Genomic DNA, 11,494 nt, shown 5'->3' with positions numbered 1-11,494 from the left:
AGTGATAAATTCACCCTTTTCACTGTGATGGGTCTAGTTGACATATGTGAGATAGCTTTTTAAAACGTTCCAACCAAGATTTTTCATTGTTTATCATTTTACCTACAATTATCACTTACAAAACTCTCCTTGCCCTGGTATCTGAGGTAAGTTGGTACAGATGTGAGCTCCTAGAATTGTACTGCATTATCTCCAGGCTTTACCTGGGTTTCCCTGAGACCATCTCATGTCCTTATGAAGGTGCTACCCTGACTCTGATGCAGAGTCACGTTGACTGATAAATTGTCTGAAATATCTGGTGAGGCCTAGCTAATTGTATACATTATGTACTCATTAAAATGGTTCTTTGACTCAACAGCTTCTGTTCTCTCCAACTGTTTGCAGATTAATGGTTCTCACATTTTTTTAATGGGAACAAATAACCAGACATGGATGAGAGAATTTATTCTCCTTGGCCTGTCCAGTGACTGGGACACACAGGTATCCCTCTTTGTCCTGCTCTTAGTCATGTACTTGGTGACAGTGCTGGGAAACTTCCTCATTGTTCTTCTCATCAGACTGGACAGCCGACTCCACACTCCCATGTATTTCTTTCTCACCAACCTCTCCTTCGTTGACGTCTCTTATGCCACAAGCATCGTTCCTCAGATGTTGGCACATCTTCTTGCAGCCCATAAAGCAATCCCATTTGTGAGCTGTGCCGCCCAGTTATTCTTCTCCCTGGGCTTGGGTGGGATTGAGTTTGTTCTACTGGCAGTGATGGCCTATGACCGCTATGTGGCTGTGTGTGACCCCCTGCGATACTCGGTCATCATGCACGGAGGGCTCTGTACTAGGTTGGCCATCACCTCCTGGGTCAGTGGCTCTCTGAACTCTCTCATCCATACTGCCATCACATTTCAGCTGCCCATGTGCACAAACAAGTACATTGATCACATATCATGTGAAATTTTGGCTGTGGTCAGACTGGCTTGTGTGGATACTTCCTCCAACGAGATTGCAATCATGGTTTCTAGCATTGTTCTGCTGATGACACCTTTCTGCCTGGTTCTCCTGTCCTACATCCAGATCATCTCCACCATCCTAAAGATCCAGTCCACAGAGGGAAGAAAGAAAGCCTTCCACACCTGTGCCTCTCACCTCACAGTGGTTGTCCTGTGCTATGGTATGGCGATTTTCACTTACATCCAGCCCCGCTCCAGCCCCTCTGTCCTTCAGGAGAAGTTGATCTCTCTCTTCTATGCTGTTTTGACACCAATGCTGAACCCCATGATTTATAGTGTAAGGAATAAGGAGGTGAAGGGAGCCTGGCAGAAACTATTAGGGCAGTTATCTGGAATAACGTCAAAACTAGCAACTTGATGAATCCTGAGCATCACTTAAAGAAAAGAACTTTCCCTGTGCTTTATCCCACTTAACTCCCATATGGCAGGCATCACCTGCATTGCCCTGGCAACCAGGAAGGAGATGACGACACATGTACTGGTAGGAGGCTGGAGGTTCAGTTGGGGTGTGGGATGTGGGTGTATTTTTATGTCACAGCAGCATGTTCAGTGGAGTTGAGCACTGCTGTAATAGAACTTCTCACCCTTGGCAAGCCATAATAGACTCTTAATCACAGGAAACAAACTGAGAGTTGCCGGAAGGGAGGACAGTAGGAGGACAAAGTAACTAAGTGTTGGACATTAAGGAGGGAACGAGATGTAATGAGCACTGGGTGTTATATAAAACTGATGAATCACTCAACTCTACCTCTGAAACTAATAATACACTATATGTTAATTAAATTTAATTAAAATTAAATAAATTAAATTCTGAATTTAAATAAAAATAATAATTCTAAAAAATAAAGAGGAAAAAAAAATAAAAGAACTCACCCTTACTCAATCTTCATTCATATGCCCTAAGAGTAATTAAAGACAATAATTTACTCTTTTGATTTGTCACATTGTTGTAATTATGGACCTATTCATGAATCTTATCTTGGAACACAGTTTTTTATTCATCCACATTTTGTAAAAGGTTATCATGTTTCCAGTGGGAACAAAATCATTTTCAATTTGAGGACTCACTTAAAATGTGTGGTATATGTAACTATATTCAGTAATTGTGTGAGTCACTGTTCTAAGAATGAAGATATTTATTTGTGCTACATTCACTACATGTGGTTATAAAGACTATCCTGAGTAATGGAAATAATTGGGTGGAGAAACAGCAACTAAAATTCTTGTTTTACCCTGATGAGAATATAACCAAGGGTTGTTTGTACACAGTAACTTTATTGGCTAAGGAAAATCTGAGATCCAGTCACTGCTAATTTATTGTATATACATGGACATGCATTCAAAGGCAAAAATTCTCTAATTCTGAAAATCAGCAAGCTTTTTCTCTGAAACTTTACAACTAAAGTAAGCAAATGAACAATGAGATAAATGTGTAAAATATCAAAGACATAAGAAAAGCACTTTCTTTAGGCAATCAATGAAAGATAATGCAGCATTGATGTGGATTTTGGATTATCAAGATAGGTCAGTCTGCTGTGCAGATGTTACTTGCAAGTCTCCACATTAAGAGCCTTCTTGTATCCCCCCTACCCCAACACACACACACACACACACACACACACACACACACACACGCGCGCGCGGGGCCCTACTCAACCATTGTAAATTTAGTAATGGAGTATCATCTGTGAGTGTACCTCACCTCTGACAGTAACCTAAAAAAGTAAAAGGGGAAGAAGTGATTAAACAAGGGATATGTAGGAGATGGAGGATAAATAATATAATTGTGAATCTCACTTTCTTCAAGAAAATGAAGAAAGTCTCCTTCCATCCCTTTGTCTCTCCATTGAATCTGTTCTTTCTTGTTTCACTGATTTGTATTTGGGAATTAGTGATTAGGAGTTGACGGGCTTCCACTGGCACCTGTTTTCTCTGTGAAACAAGAGGAGGTACCCATTGCCAAGAGTGCAGAGGAGGAAAGAGAGGGGTAAGATCTGTGGGAATGGAGAAGGTTAAAAGCTCATATTGGGTCTAGGATAATGTGCCCCATTAGCTGTGGATACCTCTGTCTGGAATTTCATGCAATATCAATTACAAGGCCATAGTGGTCAAGCTTTCCTTCTGATATGACTCATTTTATTCTTAGCCTTCTCTAAATAAAATCACAGATGATCATTTTATGGCATCAACTTTGTTAAAGACATTACTATAGGCATTGTGGGGTACCAGAGTTGTGTTTAGATATGGCCGTGGCCTCCAAAAATCGACAGTGTTCCAAGGCAGGGGTTCGGAAACTTTCTATAATTGGCCAGATTGCAAATCTTTTAGGTTTTTCAGGTCACTCAGCTACTCAACTCTGTCATTGTAGCACTAAAACAGCCATAGACAACACATACAAGAATGAGTGGGGCTAGTACAAATACATCTTAATTTATGAACACTGAAATTTGGACTTTATAAGTTATGAAAATATTATTCTTCAACCATTTTTTCATAATATTGGAAAATAAACCAATATTTTTTCAACCATTTAAAAATGTAAAACATCAAAAAAAAAATAAATAAAAATGTAAAACATCTTTTTCTTGTGGCCATACAAAAATGGGCAGCAGGCCAAATTTGGCCTCGGGGCTGTAGTTTTCTACAGCAACATAGAAGAAATGGTTTAAAATGTAAAATTATAACACAAGATACACACAGAAAGAGCTCTGGAAATTCAAAGAAAGAGGGGATTTTTTTTTCCTAGATGTGGAATGAGGGTCATACAGGTGAAGGCTTCTAAGAGAAGATGAAATAGTTCTCATTTCAGTTTCCATTTCATAAAGCATCTCATTTTTCATAGTCATTTAGATTCAATTACCCAAGATCTAAGGACTCCATACTAATGGATGAATGGAGGAGGTGCCTCATGCACTGAGCACCAGCTTAGATTTCTGTTGGATACTAATTGGATGATTTGCATTACTTCTTAGTCCTTGAAGAATTTAACAACAGTGGCAGGTCTGTAGGGAGTACTTTCTCTTATGTCCAAGCTGAAGCTTTCATTCTACTGTCCCTCGTTCTGATAAATGGGACCATCAGGTGTAACCCCCATTCCTTTAAAATCCATAATTTTAATATCTAAACCTGACCCTGTTAAATATAGGTGCATACTACCAAGTCCATACGGTTTGGTTGTCCTTTCTGCTCTATCATTAGGCGAGGCTGCTCTCTGATCTTCAATATCATTTTCCTTCATCTTATAGAACATTTTTAAAATCACTTGTATGCACCTTTCTCCCTGACTCTGTTGAGCCTTCTATATCTTCCTCATCAAAGTGCAACAGCACATTAAGCAATAAATGCAATCCTGGACAAGTTACAAAACTCAAAAGTCAGTTTTATTCTCTGAAACATGAAGAATAATAAGCATCTAGTGAGTAGTCAGTCTGAGAGGATGGAATGAAATTATTATATGTAAAGAGCTTAGTAAAATATACGACACATGAAAAACACTTGATAACTGTTAGCTATTATTGTTTTTTTTCTAGTAAAGCATCTTTCTCATTTCCCCCCAATTCCTGTCCTCCCTGGCCCTCTAAGAATGTTTTAGGACTATTAGCTAATCCACCCAGAACAACATAAGAAGTCTGACACAAAAGTAGGTACCAGAAAAGTGTTATAAAACAGACTTCTGATTTTTTGGCACCAAAGAACAAATTCTGTTTTGTGCGTTCTTAATAGGGGGAATTTTATCCCCAAGGGGGTGAAAATTGGTCCTTGCTGTGGGAATAAACATAATTATTGTAATGGTTTACGGTCCTTTGAAAGGCCATGGTACAAAAACAGATATATATTGTATCTGTGGTGTTAATATTTCATAGGAAGTGAGTGGTTAAGAAAAAGATATCTATCGACTTTTCTTCCTTGGGTGGAAAATATTGAATAAATAATTGAGAAATGTTGCTCTATCTGTAGATAACTATTTCTTCTTTGGGCACAAATATTCACAAGCACAAAGGACCGGAGACAAATAGTCCAGGTTAATTAACTCCGGGCTTCAAGTCTGCCTATTTCAGTTTCCATTCCTGGACTTGGCCTACTCTATCTACACAAATCCTTCTGCCCAATTGGTTCCTACACCTACTTTGGGCTTTTATAACCTCATGGGTATGGACAGCAGGATGTTGCTGAGTGAGTCCATCCTGCCTTGGGACTTGAGTCACTGGGGAATCTGTTATTTTCCTGGCCATGCACCTGATGGCAGTGCTGAGATACTTCATCAAGCCCTTCTGAGCAGCCTAAACACCTGGCCAACTGTTTTATATATATATATTTGGTGCCAAAAAATCAGAAGTCTGCTTTATAACACTTTTCTGGTACCTACTTTTGTATATATATATATATATATATATATGAATGAATGAACTGTTATATATATGAATGAATGAATATATATAACAATGAATAAAAATATTTTATATGTATATTTTTTCTTTTAACTAAATGGCTATGTTTTTTAGGGTTCTATTATACGATAGCACTGTTTCACACATGCTTATTCACTTTTTTTGGGATCCTAAATATCTAAGTTTTATAGGGGATGTTAAAATTCCCATCTACATCCTATATCCTATAAAATATAGGATTTAAGTCAGATTCATAAAAATCTGAAGGAACAGAGCAATATTACCTAGCATTTGTGCTACACTTACAAATTATAAATTTTATTTTTTATTGTTTTTAAAGATTTTATTCATGAGAGACACAGAGAAAGAGACAGAGACATAGGCAGAAACAGGCTCCCTGCAGGGAGCCTGATGCAGAACTCAATCCCAGGACCCTGGGATCACAACCTGAGCCAAAGGCACTCAACCACTGAGCCACCCAAGTGCCCCCCAAATTATAAATTTTAGAGGCCTACTAAGTCTCACAGGTTTCTGTTGGCACCTCTTCTCAAAAGTATCTATGTGGCACAGAGGAAGAGGTTGGGATTCATGTATATATACCTCCTGTGAGTTCAGGCAGCTAGCAATCTACACTGAGAGCCTGGATTCGGTGCAGAAGTGACTTGTCTGATTCCAAAAGCATCGTAAATTTCAACATGGACACCCCTCTTGGGATGTTAGCTGTGTGTGGATCAATGTTTAACTGAAGTTGTGTCAATCCCCAGAGTTATAATGTTATTGTCATAGGTAGGATGGTTACACTTCCTAGAAATAAAATCCAAAACAAACTGATAAATGCAAAATTAAGGACTAAGTAAATTAAATACTGCAACTGTGGAATATAGTAATGAACTGGTATCTGAATAGTGAATCTAGAATCCAAAGTTTTTTTGAAGTATGTCTATCTTTTTGTTTTTTCCTGTATCTCAGGTTTGCTTCTTTCTGTTGGCCTTATGGCCTATGTCCTATGGTTCTATTCTATGGTTCTTAGATTTCCTCCATGAGGTGGAAAATGTAACCTTGGAGGCTCCAGATATACATTATGATGTGGGAAATAAAATCCTACCGTGTTGACCGGCTCGAATAGAAAAGTCTCAGAGATGGGTTTGAATTGGCTTAGCTTGGATTACGTGGCCCTTCCTCAGCTAAGCTCTGTGTCAGATTTGAGGCATTTTGACCAGGCATGAACATATTTTGTTGACTTGAATCATTTCAATTCATGATAACTTGTTTCATCTCATCATATATTCCATTTTGATAAGTGCTTCATGCACACTTGAAAAAAAGTATTTTCTGTTATTGTTGATTAGAGAATTCTATGAATGTCAATTATGTTGAGTATGATAATGTTCAGATTTTTCTCTTTCCTTACTAATTCCTTACTATTCCCTTCCTTACATTTGTTCTCTCACTTATTAAGAGATAAGTATTGAAATCTCTAACTATAATTGTGGATTTGTCTATTTCTTCTTGCATTTCTATCAGTTTTTGCTTTATGTGTTTTGAAGTTCTGTTGTTAAGCACTTAAATATTTATGCTTATTCTGTATTCTCTATTAATTGAACCCTTTATCATTATGAAATATCTTTCCTTATCCCTGATAATATTCTTTGCTCTGAAATCTACTTTGACTGATATTAACATTGAAATTCCAGTTTTCTTTTAATTAGTATTAAAATGGTATTTCTTTCCCATATTTTAGGGATTACCATACTTCATTTCTTGCTTTCCAATGAAAATTGTCCTTTGTATATTTTGTCCTGATCTGTAGTTGTACTGTACTCAGAACCCCCAGGTGTGAAGGTAAATCCATTTCCAGTTTCTCTGTTTTGGCTGGAAATAGAAGTCTTTTCTTAAGTTTTTAAAGCCTTCTAAAACTAAATTTGTGTTTGGATTCTGGAGTCATCTTTTTAATTGTGACAAATATTATGAGGAAATGTGTCTGCAAACTCAAAGTAGTTTTAAGATTCTTTCACTTTTCTCTGTTGGGACTCAAGTTATCTGCTGCTAGAAGCTGTGTGCTGAACCATTGTCCCACACTGCTTCTAAAATATTTTATTATTTCTAGTGGTGAGAAGATAGAGGTTCTCTCACAGGAGAAACTACTTTCCAGGGCTTTCTAAATCAACCACTTTCCAGAGACTTTTTTTTTTTTTTTTACCTTATCTGAAAGGTGAGGAAACTGGACTAGATGGGAACCACTTCCATAAAGCTACATTACTCTATGAATCTGTGACTCCTATTTTCTGCGGAAGATGAATATTTCAGACTAGGTTCTCAAAAGAGCTTACCATTATTTTTTGAAAAACAAATTCTATTTAAAAAAAAAAAAATCAGAAGCCAGGGTGCCTCGGTGGCTCAGTCTGCCTTCGGCTCCGGTCATGATCTTGGGGTCCTGTGATCAAGCCCACATCAGGCTTCTTGCTCAGTGGGGCGTCTGCTTCTCTCTGCTCCTCCCTGCTGCTCATTCTCTCTCTCTCTCTTTCTCTCTCTCACTCAAATAAACAAATAAAATCTTTTTTAAAAAAAAATCAGAAGCCATAACTATAATAAAGAGAATTTAAAAACACCAAAACTTTGACTTGATTTTATTGTGACACATCAGAGAATTTTATGTAATAGTGGGTAAAGATACAGTGTTGTTATTTGGGAATTTTTAAGTTAGGCATTTTAAATATAAAGCTTCTATTGTTATTAACAATCATTGACCCAAAGTAAAATATTATTTTTAAAATAGTGTATTCTACAAAACCTATGATTCAAGAAAGACTGGTGATTCTAGAGCTGGCTAGATCTAAATCCCTAAATCCCTTCATGTTTTGGGGCAAGGTATTCCATCTCTCTAACCTCCTGTACAGACAATTTTTAAGAGAAAAATCAGTACATATAGATGTCAGTATCGACATTACTTTTGCTATTGTTAATTTGGGCAATATTGTTTTATGTCAGAGTTTTAATTTTTGAAGTATTTTTTGTAACTATCATCTCATTCTATTGTTTTATTAATTCACTGTAAGGACTGCAATTATAGAGTACCACAAACTGGATGGGTTAACAGAAATATATTTTTCTGCAATTCTGGATTCTAGAAGTCTGAGATCAAGGTTTTGGCAGAGTTGATTTCTTGAGGCGTCTGTCCTTTCTGTAGGTGGGTGTCTTTTTCCTGTCTTTTCCCTGGTCTTCCCTCCTTGCATGTCTGTTTCTTAATCTTTTCTTATAAGGACACCAGTCATATTGAATTAGGGCTCACCTTAATGATCTTATTTTAACTTAATTACCTCTTTAAATACCTTGCTTCCAAATATAGTCACATTCTGAGGTTTTGGAAATTAAGATTTCAACATGTGAATTTGGAAGGGACCCATTTCAGCCCATAACATTCTTATATTCAACAAAGATTATTGCCATGATTATTATACCCCTCTTTCTTTTTAGTTTATCCACTCAGGAGGGGGATCTGGCATTATTATTCCTACTCAAAATATGAGGAAACCAGTATCAGAAGAGAATTTGGAAAGACTACAAAGAATTTAATTTGATTGATATTTTATTTTCTGTAAAATTACTGAGGCTTATTATAAGATAAAAAAGGTCTCAGAGATAAGAAAGATCTTATAGGTAAACAGTCTTTAAATTTTCATTACAGGCAATTTTACAGAGATGCAATTCTGCTAAGGGCTATTGTAAGGGCTAAGCACTATCTATTATTTAGGCATTTTATAAGTACTAGATAAGAACTCTCTACTGCACTTACTAAATGCTAAGTATTATTGCTAGAGGTCAAGTGAAAGTCAAATTTGTGATAATCTGTGAACACTTAGAGATCCATAATATGACACTTAACAGAAAGGAGACAGTGTGACTGAACAAGTCTCTTGCACTTCCTGATTTTTCTTTTCTTTTGAAGGAAGGGGCACAATTGAATGGCACATGCATATAGAAATTCAGAAGAGCCAGTTCCTGAAATCAGTTTCATAGATTGTCATAAACTTATGTGTTATAGACATGGAATAAAATGTAGACATGATGTGACCCAACTTTCTACTGTTGGTAGAAGATTGATAACAGGGCTTATAGTTTGGTAAGACAACACAGTCTTTGTTCCAACTAGAAAAAGGCATCCCTTCAGGATAAAAAGTCCCATGGCAGGGCACGTCCATTGCCAAGCAAAATAGGGGTTTGATAATATTTTCTTACTACTTCATCACTCCATGTTTTGTCTAATGCACAACTACATATTTTGGTTCCAGAGTGCAGAACAATTGAAGTGATTCTGTTTCATGGAAATTTGATGGGACACACCCAGATAGCTTATCTTTGAGGGAATATCTTTAACATAGATTTTATTTCTCTAAGGCTTTAGGGTTGTTTTTTTTTTTTTTTCAGGATATTTTATATTCCATCAGCTTTTGGTAAGTTATATTTTAACAGGAATTTGTCCTCTGATATAAGTTTTCAAATTTATTGACATAAATATATTAATAGTTTTGTTTATTGTTCTTTGAATATCTGCTGAATTTCTGCTTCTAACCTTTTTTTTTTCCTTTTTTTAAAGATGTTATTTATTCATTAAAGACATAGAGAGAGGCAGAGACAAAGACAGAGGGAGAAACAGGCTCCTCTCAGAGAGTCCAATAGGGGACTTGATCCCTGGACCAGGATCACGCCCTGAGCCGAAGGCAGACGCTCAACTGCTGAGCTACCCAGGTGTCCCAACTTTTTTTCATTATTATTTTATTTGTCCTTTTCATTTTCCTTTCTTAAAATCATGTTTATTGATATAAAATTACATTCAGCAAAATTTGTTAAAGTGTATACTTATGTAATTTTTGACAAATGTTTAAAACCATCAAAAACAGGATGATAGAAAATTTCCAAAAGTTTCCTTTCTCTAAGGGCACCTGGGTGGCTCAGCAGTTGAGCGTCTGCCTTCAGCTCAGGTCATGATCCTGGGGTCGTGGGATCAAGTCCCACATCGGGCTCCCCTCTGGGAGCCTGCTTCTCCCTCTGCCTGTGTCTCTGCCTCACTCTCTGTGTTTCTCATGAATAAATCAATAAATAATCTTAATAAAACAAAAGTTTCCTTTCTCTAGCTTGTGGTCAATGTTCTCTTCTCACCCCAGCTCCAGGAAATTACTAATCTCATTTCTGTGCCTATAATTTTGCCTTTTCAAGTATGTTAAAAGTAATCATAATGATATAGCCTTTCATGCCTGTCTCCTTTCACTTGTACTAATACATCAGAACTCGTGTACATGGCTGCATATAGTAGTTCATTTCTTTTTTTTAAAAGATGTTTGTTTGTTTGTTTTGAGAGAGAGTGTGCAAGTGCACGTGAGTGGGGGGAGGCAGAGGAAGAGAGCAAACTTCAAGTAGACTCCCAGCTGAGTGCAGAGTCTGGCTCAATATCATGACCATGAGGTCATGACCTGAGCCAAAATCAAGAGTTGGACACTCAACTGACTGAGCCACCCAGGTGCCCCTCATTTCTTTTTGCTGCCAAGTAGTGTCCCATGATGCACATGTACCACAATCTGTTTATTCATTCAGCAGTTGATAGATATTTGAGTTATTTCTTTTCTTTTGGCTGGAGCATTTAGTCCATTTACATTCAAAGTAATTATTGAGAGATATGTATTTGTTGCCATTTTATTACTTGTTTGTGTTTTTTTTTTTCCTGGAGATTTTCTCTGATCCTTTCTTGTATTTCTTTCATGTTTTGCCTATTTTCTTGAGTGATATATTTGAATTTCTTCCTCTCTATATGTTTGTCATTGCTATTAGGTTTGGATATATGGTTGCCATTAGGTTTGTATACAACCTCTTCTGCGAATATCTGCCTATACTAAGTGTGTGGTCATTTAAGTTTGAACCCATTCTTTTCTCCTCTTGCCACATTTTGCTTACGTATGTGTCATTATATTTTATATCCTATTTTTTGGTGATTTCTTTGATTTTTTAAAGAAATATTCATTTTTACTGTTTTTGTGTTTCCTACTTTTATACTATTAATTTTGGTATTTCCTTTCCACTCAGAGTCCCCTTTAACATTTCTTTTTTTTC

General features: G+C 36.7%; 1 protein-coding gene across 1 annotated transcript; it reads left to right on the top strand.

Moving 5' to 3' along the window:
* Positions 1 to 408: 408 nt before the first annotated feature.
* LOC112934853 (olfactory receptor-like protein OLF3) lies at positions 409 to 1,362 on the top strand. The gene has a single exon (XM_026018375.2). It carries the CDS (start codon positions 409 to 411, stop codon positions 1,360 to 1,362), a length of 954 nt encoding a protein of 317 aa, XP_025874160.2.
* The last annotated feature ends 10,132 nt before the right edge of the window (positions 1,363 to 11,494 follow it).

The sequence above is a fragment of the Vulpes vulpes genome, chromosome 7 (assembly GCF_048418805.1).
Source record: "Vulpes vulpes isolate BD-2025 chromosome 7, VulVul3, whole genome shotgun sequence".
Classification (NCBI taxonomy): Eukaryota; Metazoa; Chordata; class Mammalia; order Carnivora; family Canidae; genus Vulpes; species Vulpes vulpes.
Note: the sequence above shows the minus strand (reverse complement) of the source record. Positions and strands in the feature narration are given on the sequence as shown.